The 20,088-nt window shown below is 46.7% G+C and overlaps 1 protein-coding gene across 1 annotated transcript in view; it reads right to left on the bottom strand.

The window, feature by feature from the left end:
• The window catches only part of LOC115459499 (CXXC motif containing zinc binding protein-like), a 138,187-nt gene extending 134,948 nt beyond the window's left edge, over positions 1–3,239 (bottom strand). Inside the window, exons 1-2 of the mRNA XM_030189304.1 lie at positions 3,129–3,239; positions 2,936–3,019 (exon numbers count right to left, since the gene is read on the bottom strand). Of these exons, the coding sequence (XP_030045164.1) occupies positions 2,936–3,019; positions 3,129–3,134 (90 nt within the window). The 5' untranslated portion in view covers positions 3,135–3,239. The remainder of the gene's footprint in view (positions 1–2,935; positions 3,020–3,128) is intronic.
• Positions 3,240–20,088: the final 16,849 nt, after the last annotated feature.

The raw sequence follows: 20,088 nt of genomic DNA, 5'->3' as shown, positions 1-20,088 counted from the left end.
CGCTCACAGGACAAATCCCTCCTCTCAGTACCCTTCTCCACCACCGCCAATTCCAGGCTTCGCCCATTCTGCCTCGCCTCACCCAATGCTTGGAATAAACTTCCTGAGCCCTTACACCAAGGCCCCTCCCTACCCATCTTCAAATCCTTACTCAAAGGCCACCTCTTCAATATTGCTTTCGGCACCTAACCTTTATACAGGGCCGGTCTTAGGCAGAGGCGACCGAGGCGGCCGCATAGGGCCCCGCGCTTAAGGGGGCCCCGTGCGGCGTGCCTCAACTCTGCCTCTCCCTCCGACCCTCGACATCAATCAATAATCGATTCGTGATCCCACTCCGCTCGCGCCGATTCGCTCCGCTGCCTCCCGCCGCCACCAGTGCCGCCACAGCCCACCCACCCCCGCTCAGCCCTCCGTCAGCTTCCGCCTCCCACTCCCAGCAGCACAACGACAGTGCAGAACTCGACGGCCCGGCCCCGCCCCCGGCACCCCGACACAGACAGTTGCAGCACAGCAGCAGCAGGCACGACGAACGGCTCACCCCAGCCTTCCCGCTCAATGTCCCGCCTCCTTCTGATGGTACTATTTCCTGTTTCCACGAGGGTGGGCGGGAGTCATTGAGCGGGAAGGGAAAAGGAGCTGGAGCGTGGTCGGAGCCTCGTGAGCCATCGACGTCGTCGATTCACTGGGGAGTCAGAAGTGTGCCCAAGTAAGTGCAAGTGAAGTGAGAGTCTCAGTTGTTATTGGCTGGTTAACGTGCTGTGCAGCTGCTGTGGCATGCTTAGAGCCTGAAGCTTACTGTAGAAATCTTTGTATACAAGACTGAAAATCTAACTCAAATGTGAAGACCTAGAAGAAAGTTTCTCAGTAGAGGGCATTTTATTTCTACACAGGGATGTGCCTTGAGCTACTTAACAGTACTTGCAGTGGGACAGAGCCCAGGCATGAGAAGTCAGGCCGGGGCAAGCACAGCGTGAGTCTGTGAGAATCATCTGGAAGTCAGATATTGTGTGGGCAGTAGTACAGCTAGTCCTGACAATTTGGGTGAGCCCAGAGTCAACATGAGTGGGCACTAGGCATCTCTCTCACCTGACCAACTTCCCTCCCCCTACATACATATACATACATACACACAGGTCCACATCTCTGTCCCCTTCCCCATGGGTCTGGCATCTATCTCTCCTGACCCCCCTCTCCCCTGGTTCAAGCATTTGCTCTTCACCGTTAGTCTTCCAGTATGTTTTTCACCAGTAGCAATGAAGCCAGGTTACCTCCAGCCAGCCTAGGGTTCCTCTCTCTTCTACGCCCCTCTCATGAAGGCCTAGAACTGGAATCAGCAAGGAGTATACCAGGCTGGAGCAAACACTGAAAATGAGTTTAAATGGCAGGCCTGGGACAAGCCATGTGCAAGAGCAAAAATTTCTAGTGTTAATGAAATGGAGGCGTGAAACATCCTTCCACTGGCCCTGAGTTATAATTCAGAAAAATCTTTTATAACTTGCAATTAATAGTATTCAGAAAATATATTATACAACAAAAATTTCTTATAATCTTCTGAACGTGTCCCCATTGAGGTTAAAGAGCATTTGAAAGAACCATGTTTGAAATTCATCCAACTTGGCCAGAATTTTGCTTTGCAATTGTACCAGGAAAATCTAATATTTTACAGTGCTCTGAATTTAATAAAAAAAGATGTTTTCACAATAATTTTTTTCAGTAATATATTTCTGAATACTTCTGTTTGAAATGATTAGTTGAAAGTTATAGCAAAATTTTCAGACTGATGGCAGCACAGAAAAAGTGAGATGACAGTATTCTGTTTGCACCCTTCTTTCTGAAGTCTTTCCCTCCCTTTCAGTGACAAATTCTCTCTGAACAATTATTGAGTTGGCAGATTTTATGAAATTTATGATTTTGTTTATGATTCAGTTTATAAAGTGCCATCATTGTACGGCTGCATGAAGTTTAGTTTATCTGATATCGCAATGCCCTAATATTCTACCATTGAGGCCATGAGAACATTTAGAAACCTGATCTCCTTTTCTCATCCTTGGAATTGCAGCCTAGAAGTGAAGATCAGATAGCTAATGGGTGTAGTTTTTTGAAGGTTTTATACTTATATGTACTGTACGCTATACACATTCCTGGGGGGGGGGGGGGGGGGTGCAATTTGGACAGAAAAGGGGTAGAATTGCTATGCACACACGTATGTTATAAAATACATGAATATAAGTGTAAGTACATACACACATTTACCCCAGCTGTGGATCAGATATAAATATGTGTGTCAACATTTGTATTCTATCCTAGCTAGTTCTGGGAGCCTATTTTATCAAGGCACAAAGGGGCCGATATTCAGAAAGCAGGCGTTAGCCAAGCTGATTCCCATGGTCGGCATTTAGCTTGGATATTCAATGCTGGGCCGTTTCCAGTGACTGGTATTGAATATCTGGGTTGAAATTTCATAAATAAAAAACTTTCTAAAAATGGAATAATCTTATCAATGGGGTGGAGCTAGGATGGGTGGGGCCATGGTGGGGTTAGGATGGGGCGGGGCTAGGATGGGGCCCCACCAAATTGGTCTGCATAGGGCCCCGCACTTGCTAAGACCGGCCCTGCCTTTATACCTTTCAGAAAATCTAGACTGCCCATTTTGATGACCCCAACTTGTCTGACTGTACATTTTATCCTTTAGATTGTAAGCTCTTTGAGCAGGGACTGTCCTTTTATGTTAAATTGTACAGCGCTGCGTAACCCTAGTAGCGCTTTAGAAATGTCAAATAGTAGTAATAGTACATGCACACTTTACCCCACTGCGCGGTAATAAACTGCAGGTCATTCCTGACTTTGGGCGCCGCACTGCACTCCTGTACATTTACACCCTACCCACGGCACTGTAATACACCGCAGGCAATGCATGTAAGCACTTTGCACCCACCTTAAGGAACCAGCGGAAATCATCTCCCAGGCTTCCCAGGTTCGTAATATTTTCTAACGTGGCTTTCAGCTGCAAGCCGATCTTCTGCAAACAAGAAGGCAGAGTGTCAACACCCTGCAATCTACAATCACGTTCCCAGGCCCAAAGCTGCTGCTGCGACTATTACTACTACTTAACATGCTGTCACACTCACCACCATGTCGGCCCCCCTCCACCTTCTGTCCTGTTTTCCGGCTAGGCCAGGCAGAAGGGGCGTGACCACATCTACACTCCTTTTAAACCTCCTTGCTTTAAACTAATTAACGTCAGCTTCTACGCTCCCCAAAGCCGTCTCACACTCCTGCGTCCACAGAGGATTAGCCAACCAGGTTAGGTTGAGAACAGGACGGCATGATGTAAAAAAGCTAAAGCTGACCCACCCACCGCAGCCGCCATGTTGGTACACCCAAAACAAAGCAAACAAACCTATCAGCTGCTGCATCCACCTTGTCGTTGTTTATTTGTTGGTATTATTTTTATTTGATCTCACTTATATTTTCAAACATGCCGGATTGTGCAGTTTATGGATGTAAAGAAAGGAAGTATCACAAGTCACAATGGAATAACCTTTCATCGGTTAGAGTACTAATTTGTTCTAAATCATAATCAGTGTGTGATTTGGAGGGGGCTGGTTACAGAGGCTCCCACTCCTGTCTATTAAATCTCCTTTCAGCAGCTCATATATTTGCTTGCTTTATTTTGAGTGCACTAGAGATGAAGGCTGCGCAGGGGATTGGAAACAGAGATTAACCAAATGGCTTCCTTGCTTACAGTGGACTAGATAGGCTCACATCCACTCCTGTCTATTAAACCTCCTAGCAGCAGCTCATAGGTTTGCTTGTTTTGAGTGAATGGCAATGACGGCTGCGCGGGGGAGTGGAAACAGATTAACCAAATGGCTTCCTTGCTTACAGTGGACTAGATAGGCTCAGTTCCACTCCTGTCTATTAAACCTCCTTGCAGCAGCTCATAAGTTTGTTTGCTTGCTTTGTTTTGAGTGTACTGGATGACGGCTGTGCGGGGGAGTGGAAACAGAGATTAACCAAATGGCTTCCTTGCTTACAGTGGATTAGAAAAGACCACTTCCACTCCTGTCTATTAAACCTCCTAGTATTATTATTATTAGTAGTAGTAGTAGTATTTGTATAGTCTACCAGACGCACGCAGCACTGAACACCTGATACAAAGAGACAGTCCCTGCTCAAAAGAGCTTACAATCTAAATAATACAGACAGACAAGACAGATACGGGTGAGGGAGAGATTTTTTTTTCATCTAGTAAAGGGCCACCAAAACAGACAGCATGTTATGAAAATCAGGTGCTCAACATTCACAGTTTCTATTTATAAGTACAAAGGTAAAATTATGTATCATACCTGATAATTTTCTTTCCATTAATCATAGCTGATCAATCCATAGACTGGTGGGTTGTGTCCATCTACCAGCAGGTGGAGATAGAGAGCAAACTTTTGCCTCCCTATATGTGGTCATGTGCTGCCGGAAACTCCTCAGTATGTCGATATCAAAGCTCCATCCGCAGGACTCAGCACTTAGAGAATTACACCCACGAAGGGACACTCTGCCCAGCTCACCACCGCCGAAACGGGGGAGGGGAATTAACCCAGCTCATCCCCACACAAGTGGGGGAGGGGAATCCGTCCAGCTCATCCCCGCGGAGCGGGAGAGGGACACCACACCCGCCGATGCGGGGGGATCTGGCTTATCCTGCAACCGCAACCGCGGGAGGAGCTGACTGACCCTAACACCGCCGAAGCGGGAGGGGTACAAAGCTGCCCTACAACCGCACGAAGCGGGAGGGAGTGCCGGCAGAATTTTAAGTCTCAATCCAGCCCCATAAAACGGAGGGGAGAGGAATGCAGCAGCTCACTGTAACACAAACTCGTCTCAACTCTTGAAGAATCCAAGTGAAAAAACTTGAACACGAAGTCTTTCTGAAGTAACTGAAGACTAAACTTGAACCTGAAACGCAACCAGAATAAAAACAGTACAGATATCTGGGAGGGGCTATGGATTGATCAGCTATGATTAATGGAAAGAAAATTATCAGGTATGATACATAATTTTACCTTCCATATCATCATGCTGATCAATCCATAGACTGGTGGGATGTACCGAAGCAGTACTCACCCAGGGCGGGACATTGAAATCCCTGAACTCAACACTGAATCTCCAAACCGGGCCTCCGCCCGTGCCGCCACAGTCAAGCGGTAATGCTTGGAGAATGTATGGGCCGATGCCCAAGTTGCCGCCTTGCATATCTCTTCCAAGGAGACGGACCCGGCCTCTGCCATCGAGGCCGCCTGAGCTCTAGTGGAGTGAGCCTTCAGCTGTATAGGCGGCACCTTCCCCGCGGCCACATAAGCCGCTGCAATGGCTTCCTTGACCCATCTTGCCACTGTAGGCTTAGCAGCCTGCAGACCCTTACGAGGACCTGCAAACAGGACAAACAGATGATCCGATTTCCGGAAATCATTGGTCACTTCCAAGTATCTGATGATGACTCGTCTCACATCCAGATATTTAAGAGCAGAGTACTCCTCTGGGTAGTCCTCCCTACGAAAGGAAGGGAGACAGAGCTGCTGATTCACATGGAAGCGAGAAACAATCTTGGGCAGGAAGGAAGGCACTGTGCGAATAGACACTCCTGCCTCAGTGAACTGTAGAAAGGGCTCTCGACATGAGAGTGCCTGGAGCTCGGAAACTCTTCTGGCTGAAGTGATAGCCACCAAAAAGACTGCTTTCAACGTCAGGTCTTTCAGAGATGCCCTCAACAAGGGTTCAAAAGGCGGCTTCTGTAATGCTCTTAGCACCAGGTTGAAATTCCACGCAGGCACCACTGAGTGCAGAGGAGGGCGCAGGTGCTTAACTCCCTTGAGAAAACGCACCACATCTGGCTGCGAAGCCAGGGAAGCACCCTTCAGGCGGCCCCTGAAGCAAGCCAGGGCCGCTACCTGGACTTTAAGGGAACTGAGCGACAGGCCTTTCTCCAGACCTTCTTGCAGGAATGCCAACACTGAAGAAATTGGAGCAGTGAATGGAGAAAATGAGCCTGCTTCACCGCGCTGCAAAGGTACGCCAAACCCTGGCGTAAGCAGTCTTCCTCAGACGCTGCCGCTCAATAGCCAGGCCGCAAGACCAAAGGGGGAGGGATCCTCCATCACCACGGGACCCTTATGCAACAGGCCCTGCTCCACTGGCAGCCGCAGAGGATGGTCCACTGAGAGCCTGATCAAGTCCGCATACCAGGGACGTCTGGGCCAGTCTGGACCCACCAGGATTATCCGGCCTGGATGCTTTGCCACCTGGCCTAGCACCCTGCCCAACATGGGCCAGGGCGGGAACACATAGAGAAGCTCTTGTGCCGGCCACTGTTGGAGAAGAGCATCTACTCCCAGGGAGCGAGGGTCCCGTCCTCTGCTGAAAAAGCGCGGCACTTGGCAATAGGCCGATGACGCCATCAGGACTAGGCTCGGCTGGCCCCAGCGCTTCGTGATGCCCAAGAACGCCTGAGCAAATAGCTGCCACTCTCCGGGCTCCAAGGTATGGCGACTGAGAAAGTCCGCCTTGACATTCATGACTCCGGAAAGAGAGCCGCTGACAGCTGTGCCAGGTTCACTTCCGCCCACTGGCATAGATTCATGGCCTCCTTGGCTAGAGGGGCGCTCTTGGTACCTCCCTGGCGGTTGACATAGGCCACAGCCGTGGCATTGTCCTACAGGACCCGTACTGGCTTCAACGCCAGTACCGGGATGAACTCCAACAGCACCAACCGAATGGCTCTGAGTTCCAGGAGGTTGATAGACCACTTTGCCTCTGCAGGAGACCAGAGCCCCTGCGCTGTCCTTCCCAAGCAGTGGGCTCCCCAGCCCATCAAAGAGGCGTCTGTCGTGATGACAATCCACTCCGGGGTCACCAGAGGCATTCCCGCAGACAACTTGTCTGTCTGTGTCCACCAGCTCAGCGCCTTGCGCACTGCTGGGTCCAAGGGAAGGCGCACAGCATAATCCTCCGACATCGGAGTCCAGCGCAGCAGCAGAGATTGTTGTAGTGGTCTCATATGAGCCCTGGCCCAGGGCACTACATCCATCGTGGCCGTCATAGAGCCCAACAGCTGCACATAGTCCCAAGCCCGAATAGGAGAGGCTACTAGGAACTAGTCCACCTGAGCCTGAAGCTTGACAATCCGATTGTCTGGCAGGAACACTCTGCCCACATGGGTGTCGAATCGAACTCCCAGATACTCCAGGGACTGAGTCGGGCGCAGCTGGCTTTTCTCCCAGTTGATGATCCACCTCAGGGAGCTCAAAAGAGCAACCACCCGGTTCACAGCTTTGCCGCACTCTGCATAAGAGGGGGCTTGGATCAACCAGTCGTCCAGATAAGGATGGACTTGAACTCCTTCCTTCCTCAGGAAGGCCGCGATGACCACCATTACTTTGGAGAAGGTCCGCGGAGCAGTAGCCAACCCGAACGGGAGGGCTCTGAACTGGAAGTGTCGGCCCAGTACTGCAAAACGCAGAAAGCGTTGATGAGGAGGCCAGATGGGAATATGCAAGTACGCTTCCTTGATGTCCAAGGATGCCAGGAACTCTCCTGCCTTCACTGCCGCTAAAACAGAGCGGAGGGTCTCCATGTGAAAGTGCCGAACTTTCAAGGCCCAATGGACCCCTTGAGGTCGAGGATAGGCCGTACAGAACCTCCTTTCTTTGGAATCACAAAGAAAATGGAGTAACGTCCCTTGCCAAGCTGATTTTCTGGCACCGGAACGACCGCCCCCAGGCGGATCAGATTGTCCAAGGTCTGCTGCACTGCCACAGCTTTGACCGGAGACTTGCAGGGAGAGAGTACAAACCCGTCTTTTAAGGGTCGGCAGAACTCTAGCTTGTAGCCGTCTCTGATGACTTCCAGCAGCCAAGCGTCTGAAGTTATTGTGGTCCACTCGCCCATAAACGAGGACAGCCGTCCTCCAATCTGCACTGGGGCGTGGACCAAGGCCCCGTCATTGGGTACGAGACCCTGGGAGAGGACCAGAGGGAGCACCTCCGGGACGGCGGTCTCTGCGAAAGGAATGCTGCTTGGGGGAGAAGTTCCTCTTGAAGGAAGAGGGGGCAGAGGAGCCCGACCTGCCCGGGCGGTACCGACGGTCTTCCTGAAACCGTCCTCTGGAGGTACCAGGGCGAGTACTAGCCCAAGCCCTGACCTCTGGGAACTTCTTGCCCTTAGACGTGCCGAGATCGGTCACGATCTTGTCCAGCTCGACCCCAAAGAGCAGCTTGCCTTTAAAAGGCAATCTAGCCAGGCGGGATTTAGAGGCGTGGTCAGCAGACCAATGCTTCAGCCAATGCCACCGCCGCGCAGAGATTGTCTGAGCCATGCCTTTAGCTGAGGCTCTCAAGACATCATACAGCAAGTCTGCCAAATAGGCTAAGCCCGATTCCAGGGCCGGCCAATCAGCCCTCAAGGAATGATCCGAGGGGGAAGCCCGCTGCACCATAGTCAGGCACGCCCTGGCCACATAGGAGCCGCAAACTGAGGCCTGCAAACTTAAAGCAGCCGCCTCCAATCTTCTGTCTTGGGCGTCCTTTAGGGCCGTGCCACCTTCCACTGGCAACGCCATTTTCTTAGTCACCGCAGTGATTAAAGAATCCACGGTAGGCCACAGAAAGGCCTCACGTTCACTTTCAGGCAAAGGATAGAGGCGGGACATAGCCCTAGCCACTTTAAGGCTCGCTTCCGGGACATCCCATTGAGCCGAAATTAAGGTGTGCATGGCATCATGCACGTGGAAGGTTCTAGGCGGGCGTTTCGTCCCCAGCATAATGGCAGAGCCAACAGGGGCTGAGGGAGAGACGTCCTCCGGAGAGGAAATCTTCAAAATGCCCATGGCCTGCACTAACAGGTTGGGCAAATCCTCTGAGCTAAAGAGCCGCGCTGCAGAGGGGTCATCCGCTCCATCCGAGCGGGGATCCGTCTCCTCCAAGGAATCCGCAAAGGACCGTTGGGAGAACTCAGATACGCTGCCCTCATCTACATCGGAGGAGACAAAGTCCTCCAAGGCCTGGGAATCAACCCGAGGGCGTTTACCTCTGGGAACCTCAACCTCTTTACCAGACAAGGGAGCAGGGGCAGCGTTTTGCATAAGGAAGGCCTGATGCAGCAGCAAAACAAACTCGGGGGAGAAACCCCCCAGACTGTGCACTTCCGCAGCCAGGGCAACAGCCCTAGACGCACCCTCAACCGGCGCTCGCAAGAGCGGGGGAGAGACATGCTGCGCATCCAAAATGGCATCCGGCGCGACACTCCGCGAAGGAGCCGCGCGGGAAGAGCGGCGCTTAACTTTAGCCGCTTTGGTGCCGTCGCCCAAATTAAGGGCGTTCATGGCATTAATGTCTCCAACCTCAAGGGCGGCCCAAGAAGAAGCCGTCCGAGCCGCGTGGCCGGCCAAGATGGCGGAGGCGAGGAGCGGGGGATGGGCGTTTATGGCGGGAAAAACCGCCACGCCGGATGAAGGACCGGGACATTCATCGGTCACGAAACTGTCACCCAACAAGGGCAAATCAGGCTTTAAGACCCCCGCATCCCCTCTAGAAGCGCTCAAGCGACCCGGGGAGCGACTCTTTACGCCCTCGCCCTCCGACGCCATATGCCACGTGGAGATAAATCGGGGAATCCCCTGCCCGCTATAAAAGGTAAAAATTACCTGCTTTCCGCTCCGAGCTGTAACGACCTGGTGTCCCAGTGAGTAGCTGCAATGAACGTTTAAATAAACGTCGAAATAAACGCCTTTAAGGACGTTCAAAATTTTTTTTTTTTTTTTTTTTTTTTTTACGGAGCCAGCGGGAGGGGGGAGAAAAGGAGGGACCTGGCACCACCAGGTTTGCACTTGCTCAAAAGAGCCCTCAACCCCAGGCACTCAACAAAACCTAAAAATTAGGCTTGGAGGCCTAGCCAGAGCTGCTGCTGTGTGTGACCACCACCTGCTGAGATACAGAACATACAGGGGAGTTTCCAGCAGCACATGACCACATATAGGGAGGCAAAAGTTTGCTCTCTATCTCCACCTGCTGGTAGATGGACACAACCCACCAGTCTATGGATTGATCAGCATGATGATATGGAAGTGTATTTTAAACATTAATTAGGTTGAAACCTGAGAGCATTTCTTTTTTTTCCTGTGCATACATCAAAATAAAAAGATGATATGTGGGAACTTGCTCCTTTTGTTTTCTGGAATGTAGTGATATTTTATAAAAATGCACTTACTTTTTTTTAATTGCTACGAGTTCAAAGACAGTTATTGAAATAATGAGGGTAGAGCTTCCATCATGCAGAAATCCAATTCTGTTGTATACATTTCTTCTTCAAGTCTGATTGGTTATAAAAAGGCATTTTTTTTGTTTGTTTTGGAATCTTTGTCTCTTGATTGTGTGTTTGTTTATAGATAAGTGTGGTTTTATTAGGTAGGCAAACAATACACCACCAAGATAAAGTAGCAAGCAGCACACTATTTAAGTCGCTAAGTTCATGTAAAGTTAATTATGGTCAGTGGAAAATAAATCTGTTGGCTGCCTGCTATATGAATATTTCATCACTGTTTCATTATTGCTACCAAGTATTACAAGCATTTGCTTTAACATTTGATTGTTTTAATTTGTTTATCCAGACCTTAAACCCAAAGGTGAAACTTAAGGCTGGTTAAACAATTTGGAATAAACTGTGTTGTGCTGTAGAAGTTGTTGTTTAGTTTTGCAGTGTGTGTATGGATGCCTGTTCTGATGTGTGCATGTGGCATCTGTGGAATGTGGTAAAGAAATAGTTAATTTGATATTAAAGGAAAAATAACTCTCTTTTGATGGTAGAGAAGACTGAGACTGACTTTCTCTCATCAGTCCTTTCCCTTGACGCCAGGAAGACCTTAAGCTATTGCTCATGGGAGGGTTGAAACACTGGAGGCGGGGCTGGTAGTTGGAAGGCAGGGATAGTGCCAGAGCCGGTGGTGGGAGGCGGGGATAGTGCTGGGCAGACTTATACGGTCTGTGCCAGAGCCGGTGGTGGGAGGCGTGGCTGGTGGTTGGGAGGCGGGGATAGTGCTGGGCAGACTTATATGGTCTGTGCCCTGAAGAGGACAGGTACAAATCAAAGTAGGGTAGCACATATGAGTTTATCTTGTTGGGCAGACTGAATGGACCATGCAGGTCTTTTTCTGCCATCATCTACTATGTTACTATGTAGATTAAGCCTGTTTATTATAGTAAAGGAAATACAATATTTTATAGTCCTGAAACAGACCATCTGTTTCTTACCTTTGTCTTCGTGTTCTAATCCTCTGTATTCTTGTTGAACTTGTATAATTATACTACAGCAAGAAGCCCTCACTGGATGCCCACCGGAAGGGTGGAAGGCCAGATTTAGGACTCAGGCTGTAAAAATACCAGCTAGGTTTAAAAATCTATGACTGGCTGAGCAAGGACTTGCTTTTCCTGCAAGTTAAGAATCTGCAAAAAGCAGGTCTGAACAATGAGTCTTAACACAACCAGGTATAACTTTCTAATTGAATATGGCACCTATAATGAACGAATAATGGGTAAGAGGGATAAAATGTTGTTCTTAAAATGGGGCTTATTTTCCATATTATGGCACACATATCATAAGATGATAGAAAAAGAGGAAGTGAAACTGATATGCTAAAAACAAGATGTTCTGGCAGAAGAAAAAAAAAAAAAAAAACCACATGTTGACAAAAGAGGAAGTTGCACAATATTTTGCAAGAGCTAGAACAGATAATTTTAGTATTAGGGAACAAGTTGTTTACAAAAACGGAAGCACAGATGGACACCACAGAGGTTGTGCAATATTAAGCAAAAAGTGTCCTGCCATAGACTCCTATTCAGACAAACTACTATAAAAGGGGTGAGATTTAGACAGAGAGTTGGAACATATCCCCAACGCATTTGAAGGAGGGCAGGGCTCTGTCCAATTAAACCCAGAATCTGTCTGATGAATGTACCTGATTAAAGTCTGATGTGCAAATAAACTCTTCATTCCAAATGATGATTTGTGGGCTTAACTTAATGATGAAAGGCTGTAAGTACAAATGCTTTTGCTGCTTCAGGCTATCTTTCACTGCATTGTATAACTTGTAATCTAAATCCAGTTTGTCATAAGGCTGGTATCTTTTTCCTTACACCTAACAATTCTCTTAGTGGCAATTTCTCTTAGAACTTCACAACCCTCTGATTACCCCAGTACTAGTGCTATTTAGAGATGGAGTCAGATTAAGGTCACTTTAGCCTTCTTGAGGGGTTCTAGACCCCCCCAAATTATTTACAAACTATTGGACCCTGTGTTTAAGATTGATTATTAGCAGACCTTCTGATGTAATTTTTTACTGTAAGTTGCCTATATAAACTGTATGTTCATTCTGGAAGGCAAGGACAACTGACTCTAATTTGCCAGTGGTCGTTCTTTTGAATTTCTTCATTGCTAGCAATACCTATTGTTCTGAAATAAAGGAACTTTAATGATCATGCTGCTGTGAAGTGTTAAATTCAGTCAGAATCAACACATCATTAAAGGACAGACTGTTAAATGCCCAGTTGGTATATATGGTAATCTCACTTAAGTATTACCATACTGGGACAGACCGAAGGTCCATCAAGCCCAGCATCCTGTTACCAACAGTGGCCAATCCAGGTCACAAGTACCTGGCAAGATCCCAAAACAGTACATTTTATGTTGTTTATCCTAGAAATAAGCAGTGGATTTTTCCCAAGTCCACTTCAATAATGACTTATGGACTTTTCTTTTAGGAAGCTATCCAAACCTTTTTAAAACCACGCTAAGCTAACTACTTTTACTACATTCTCTGGCAACGAATTACAGAGTTTAATTACACATTAAATGAAGAAATATTTTCTCCGATTCATTTTAAATTTACTACTTTGTAGCTTCGTTGCATGCCCACTAGTCCTAATATTTTTGGAAAGAGTAAACAACCGATTCACATCTACCCATTCCAGTCCACTCATTATTTTATATATCATATCGCCCCTCAGCCGTCTTTTCTCCAAGCTGATGAGCCCTAGCTGCTTTACCCTTTCCTCATACATGCTCCCATGATGTTACTGAATTCTATTATTCTGTCTCACTATTCTCAAATGTAAGCCGCATTGAATCTGAATTTGCTTGGGATAATGTGGGACATAAATGTTTTTTAAAAAAATCCTTTATTCTCCACCTTTTAAGACACCTACCTACCTACCTGCTGAATAGTGATGGTACAAGGAAATCAAGCTTGGTCCAGTGAAGACTAACTAAAAAAAACCTATTCCTCAGCTGAGCTCTAATCAAACATATAAACGGCAAGTGACTGAACTCACTCACAAATGCGCAGTAGAGACTTCCCTCTCTGTCCCGCCCCCGTGTCAATACGTGATGACGGGGGCAGGACAGAGAGGGAAACTGCGCTCCCCCCCCCCCGAATCGCCGCCGCCACCCCTCCACCCGGCCCGGGCCCTCTGATCACAATTAATTCAACTTAAATCGCCGCAGCACGCAGATCAGCTGAGCTCCGGTCGGCCTTCCTTCCCTGCCTGTGTCCCACCCTCGCTGACGGTACGTCACACGAGGGCGGGACACAGGCAGAGAAGGAAGGCCAGGCCGACGGGAGCTCAGCTGATCTGTGTGCTGCGGCGATGTAAGTTGAATTAATAGTGAACAGAGGGCCCGGCCGGGTGGAAGGGTGGCGGCGGCGACGACTCCAGGGGGGTACCGGTAGCGGCGACCTCGCGGGGGGGGGGGGGGGCCTTGGAAAACCCCCATTCTAATAGTAGCCCGTTTTAACGGGCTCAACGGCTAGTATTACCATATTGAAAATGCGACCGTACTATGCCTTTGTAGTTAAAAATGCGGCGTTCCACTAATACATTAAACAATTAACTGGTGTTCTTGAAAGGATTATATAACCTTTGGATGCATGACTAGGAACAAAAACACACACTTATTATGCAATACCACAATTCCTCATGTACAGCCACAAAACAACCTTTTTAGGGTGGACAGTGTTCACAACAAGCTCCTTTTATTATCAAGCAGAAAGAAGAGATAAGCGTTTTCAGTTTTGGCACAGTATAAGTCATCACAAGAACAAAATATACAGTGGTGGAAATAAGTATTTGATCCCTTGCTGATTTTGTAAGTTTGCCCACTGACAAAGACATGAGCAGCCCATAATTGAAGGGTAGGTTATTGGTAACAGTGAGAGATAGCACATCACAAATTAAATCCGGAAAATCACATTGTGGAAAGTATATGAATTTATTTGCATTCTGCAGAGGGAAATAAGTATTTGATCCCCCACCAACCAGTAACAGATCTGGCCCCTACAGACCAGGTAGATGCTCCAAATCAACTCGTTACCTGCATGACAGACAGCTGTCGGCAATGGTCACCTGTATGAAAGACACCTGTCCACAGACTCAGTGAATCAGTCAGACTCTAACCTCTACAAAATGGCCAAGAGCAAGGAGCTGTCTAAGGATGTCAGGGACAAGATCATACACCTGCACAAGGCTGGAATGGGCTACAAAACCATCAGTAAGACGCTGGGCGAGAAGGAGACAACTGTTGGTGCCATAGTAAGAAAATGGAAGAAGTACAAAATGACTGTCAATCGACAAAGATCTGGGGCTCCACACAAAATCTCACCTCGTGGGGTATCCTTGATCATGAGGAAGGTTAGAAATCAGCCTACAACTACAAGGGGGGAACTTGTCAATGATCTCAAGGCAGCTGGGACCACTGTCACCACGAAAACCATTGGTAACACATTACGACATAACGGATTGCAATCCTGCAGTGCCCGCAAGGTCCCCCTGCTCCGGAAGGCACATGTGACGGCCCGTCTGAAGTTTGCCAGTGAACACCTGGATGATGCCGAGAGTGATTGGGAGAAGGTGCTGTGGTCAGATGAGACAAAAATTGAGCTCTTTGGCATGAACTCAACTCGCCGTGTTTGGAGGAAGAGAAATGCTGCCTATGACCCAAAGAACACCGTCCCCACTGTCAAGCATGGAGGTGGAAATGTTATGTTTTGGGGGTGTTTCTCTGCTAAGGGCACAGGACTACTTCACCGCATCAATGGGAGAATGGATGGGGCCATGTACCGTACAATTCTGAGTGACAACCTCCTTCCCTCCGCCAGGGCCTTAAAAATGGGTCGTGGCTGGGTCTTCCAGCACGACAATGACCCAAAACATACAGCCAAGGCAACAAAGGAGTGGCTCAGGAAGAAGCACATTAGGGTCATGGAGTGGCCTAGCCAGTCACCAGACCTTAATCCCATTGAAAACTTATGGAGGGAGCTGAAGCTGCGAGTTGCCAAGCGACAGCCCAGAACTCTTAATGATTTAGAGATGATCTGCAAAGAGGAGTGGACCAAAATTCCTCCTGACATGTGTGCAAACCTCATCATCAACTACAGAAGACGTCTGACCGCTGTGCTTGCCAACAAGGGTTTTGCCACCAAGTATTAGGTCTTGTTTGCCAGAGGGATCAAATACTTATTTCCCTCTGCAGAATGCAAATAAATTCATATACTTTCCACAATGTGATTTTCCGGATTTAATTTGTGATGTGCTATCTCTCACTGTTACCAATAACCTACCCTTCAATTATGGGCTGCTCATGTCTTTGTCAGTGGGCAAACTTACAAAATCAGCAAGGGATCAAATACTTATTTCCCCCACTGTAAGAAACCCAATGGACTGCATTTAGTTATGTTTAAACAAATGAGAGATCTGCGTGAAACAAAATATCTATTTTTATTATTTTGACATAAAACTACTTGTCCCTGAAGCATGGTCAAAACAGAATAATACATGTGTACAAAAGAGATGAGGTGAAGATGTGATTCCATGTGCCTCAATGAAGAGTTTATTTTACTTCCATTTAATTTCAATATATTCCATCTTTATAACACCATCAGGTTTATTTTCGAAAGAGAAGGGCGCCCATCTTTCGACACAAATCAGGGTCACCCAAATTGGCATAATCGAAAGCCGATTTTGGGCATCCTCAACTGCTTTCCGTCGTGGGGAAGACCGAAGTTCACAGGGACGTGTCGGAAGAGCAGTGAAGGTGTTATGTTGTGTGTGTGTCTCAGAATGGAAAGGGTGGGTGGGTTTTTGAGCTGAGAGGGTTTTGGTGTAAGAGGGGGAGAAGGGTGGTTATATATTTAGGGTGAGAGTGAGTGTGTGTGTTTTTTTGTTTTGTTTTGCGTATGTGTTAAGGGCAGTGCCTGCATTGTTTTTTTTTTTCTTCTTTACGGCTTCATTGGGAAGGTGCCGTGATCTTGAAGATGTAGGACAACTTTTGAACTGATGTTTCAAAGGGTGGGGGTCTGTAGGCGCACAGGCGTTTGCTGACGGGAGGGTGGTGATAATGTGTTTTCTTAATGGGGTAGGATGACTTCTGAACTGATGTGTTAATGGGTGGCTGTATGTAATTTTGGATGTGCGTCAGATTTTATCCCGTGGGTGGGGGGAAGGGGGGTGTGAGAAGGGCAGAGCCTGACTTTTTTTTTTTTTTTTTGTTCTTGCCGGCTTCGGTGTGACGGCACCTGGATCTTGTAGTTGTAGCGGGACTTTTGAACTGATGTGTTAAAGGGTAGGGGTCTGTAGACGGGCGGGTGGAGATCATCTGTTTTCTTAATGGGGACTCGGGAGGTAGTCATTCGTGGAGGAGGTGGAGTGCAGTGTTCAGACGTCATAGAAGAGAGGGAGGGAGGATTTGGAGGGCGGTGTTTGTAGTAGAGAGGGAGTTATGCGGGTGCGTTTTGGAGAGGAGGGTGTGTGAGGGAGGCTGTGGCTGGTTTATGTGGTCTTGTGTTCACTTTTGGAGGCCGTTGGATTTTATTCCGTGGTTGCGGGGAAGTGGTTTGGGGAGGGTGGGGGTTGTTGTGTGGGTGTTGGCATTAACCTGTTCTCTCCGAAAGTGCTGATGCCTTTTTCTTTCTTCTTGTTTTTTTTGCGCCGTTGGCGTTTTGTTTTTTTTTTAAATACGTTGTAGGTGACGTTGACTCACGCTGCTGTGCTGTGATTGGACACAGTCGTTGGTGACGCAGCCGTAGGTGCGACACGTCATCATGTCAGGAGATGGATACAGGAGCACGAATGCTTCAAGGTTTTTGTCCACGCTGCCAGCTTCAGAACGTTGGAGGTGCGTTTTATTATATAGGATGGTTTCTCAGCTCAGCCAGCAAAGAGAAAGATGCAAAGTTATCACTGACTTATAACAGGATTGTGTGGGACCTCAAGAGGTCAACAGATCTCAACCGGGCCCTCAAGTACCCTAAAACCAGCGAGTTTTTTTTTTTTTTAGAATATGCAGAATGAATCTGCATTAGATAAATATGCATTTGATAACAGCATTTACCCAAATCCAAGCACAATAATAATGTTAATTATATGACTATGTCTGCCTCTGATGGATATTAGGCTAACCCATTCATACAATAATAGTTCACAATTTGGTAATTGTCACATGTTCTTTGCTTAGGTTTCAATCAGATTCCGTTCGACAGCGTTGGATTACTGCAGTTCGTCGTAAAAATGTTGTTCCCTCAAAAGATACAGTTTTGTGCTCTAAGTACTTCACGGAAAAGGACATTGACAGAACCAGCTTGTCAGTTGTTCGTTTGCGAGAAGATGCTGTGCTGAACATATTTGATGCTTTTCCATCTCATCGTCATCTTGTCAAAAAGACCCTAAAACCTTCAAAGTCCCAGCCATACCAAATTCTGATCACAAAATACACTTGCCATTTCCTGAACCTGCCACTAGAGAGACAGGTCTATTAAATAATCCAGAAACACCATGAAAGCAAGCTCTAAAACGGAAACTTGAACATGCATAAAGTCAACTTCATCATCACGTAAGAAAACTAAATTACTGTTACAAGCCAAATGTCAGTTACAGAAGAAAGTAGCTCACTTGAGTGCAGTCGTATCTAATCTTAACAATTCTATCACTAGACACAATCTCATTGATCCTGATGAAAGTGTAATGCCAAACCATGATTACACTTATATCCCAAGACCTATCCATGTTTTCAGAAAAAATTGTTGTATTGCTGATAAAACAGAAAAGGTGGCCTTATTTTTCCCTCAACAAATGTTATTGAAGGAGAAATTAGACCTTACCTGCTAATTTGCTTTCCTTTAGTCCCTCCGGACCGGCCTCCACCTGCTGGAAGGCGTGCCCAACCCATCAGTCCAATCCTGGGCCGGTCCGGAGGGATGCTAAGGAAATTTGTATTATGTGTGAACAATTTGTAGACGCAATGTTTCAAATCCATTTAGTCCAGAAGCTTCCCTTTCTCGGGTTTCTTCTTTTGAAATAGTGCAGTCTGAGTTAAGTTTCTCAAACAATACTATCTTCTCTGTTTTGTCTGGTCACATGTATGAATGTGATCCAGTAGGAAATCATGTGCTTTTGTTAATTACAGCTATGGCAGAAATATATTTGCAAGTGTGATTATATTATGCAGGCCAACAATACACTGCCAAAATACAAAGCAGCACAAAAAATAAATCTGTTGGCTGCCTGCTGTGTGAATATTCCATTAATGTTCCATTATTGTTACCAAGTATTACATATTTTGGGCATCTGCTATATAGAAATTTGGAAGATGGAAATGAGGAAATAAATATCTTAGTGTAAACTATAGCACAGATTGTAAAATCTGAGAGGTGCTATAGTTTACTCTAAGATTTAAACTTAGAGAAAATGTTAGACATGGGGGACAAACGAATTATAGGATTTACACCAGAATGACTGCTGGATGTTGTGAACAAAATTCCAGAGCGGGAGGTGGAGGGATTTCAGACGGCAAAATACCCTTGGGTTATATAAAATATTTTGCAGTGAGGGGAGCAGGGGGAGACATTAAATATATTAGCCATAATGGAATTCAGCTCCTCTGCACCCTCCCCGCAAGTATTTGTGCCAATACAAATTTAGGCACACAATTCACATATCCTTTGGGTTGTAAAATTGTGTGGGGTGACCTTTCAGCATTGTGTCTTTAATTACCTTAATGAAAAATAGTCTAAAGACATAAGCATCTAGCCAGGAAATCTGTAGTTCCAATTCATACTCCCCTTATTTCCTTTTAGCTTCTGCCCGTCTGGGAAGTTGAATATCAGTTTGTTTTGTAATCAGCTTAAAAAAGAGACACACACATATGTCCTCAAAACATTTTGTCACATACTCATGTACAATCATTAACAGCAATACGACAGTGTTTGGTAGGATAGTTTACAAGGGTTCTATACAGTAATCCTCATTCTAATATATGACCAATTTAATATTTCAAAGTCTCCCGCCAGAGAATGGGAGAAAACCCTTAGTAAATCAAAAGGTCCACATCTCAGTGTCTTTAATATCCGTCTTTATCATTTCAGGTTAGGACAGTGCTTTAAATGTAGTATCTATATGCAGAAGTATTATCTGACTTAAAATACGACGTATTCTCCAGATAATACTTCTGCTTTTTTATCCATTGGTCTTCTCGTTGACAAAGTGAAGAAATGTTCCAGTTCCAGCACTGCCTTGGTAACTAACCAGCACATGAGGCATTCTGTGATACAGGCAATGATGAAACCAGCAGCTTCCCTTTCTCAGGTTTCTTGTTTTGAAATAGTTCTGTTAGTCCAGTGTGTGTGAAGAAGCTTCTCCATTTTGTCAGGTCACATGTATGAATGTAATCCAGTAGGAAATCATGGGGCCCTTTTACTAAGCCGCATAGGCGCCTACGTGCATCCTATGCACGTCAATTTTGAACTACCGCCTGGCTACCGTGAGGCCTGGGCGGTAATGGTAAGTAGCATACTATGGAAAGATCAGCCACAAAATGTGGAGGAACACTCTATCCCTACAACCGTAATACGCACAGGCTAAAGAGTAGGGTGGGTAAACTCTTTCCAAAACACACAAGGGAGACGCAATGATTCTCATACTTGATATTTTATTGAAAATACGTCAAAAGACTCGACACAGCGGCTGTGTTTTGGTGCATAGGAGCCTGCCTCCGGCG

The sequence above is a fragment of the Microcaecilia unicolor genome, unplaced genomic scaffold (assembly GCF_901765095.1).
Source record: "Microcaecilia unicolor unplaced genomic scaffold, aMicUni1.1, whole genome shotgun sequence".
NCBI classification, from domain to species: Eukaryota; Metazoa; Chordata; class Amphibia; order Gymnophiona; family Siphonopidae; genus Microcaecilia; species Microcaecilia unicolor.
Note: the sequence above shows the minus strand (reverse complement) of the source record. Positions and strands in the feature narration are given on the sequence as shown.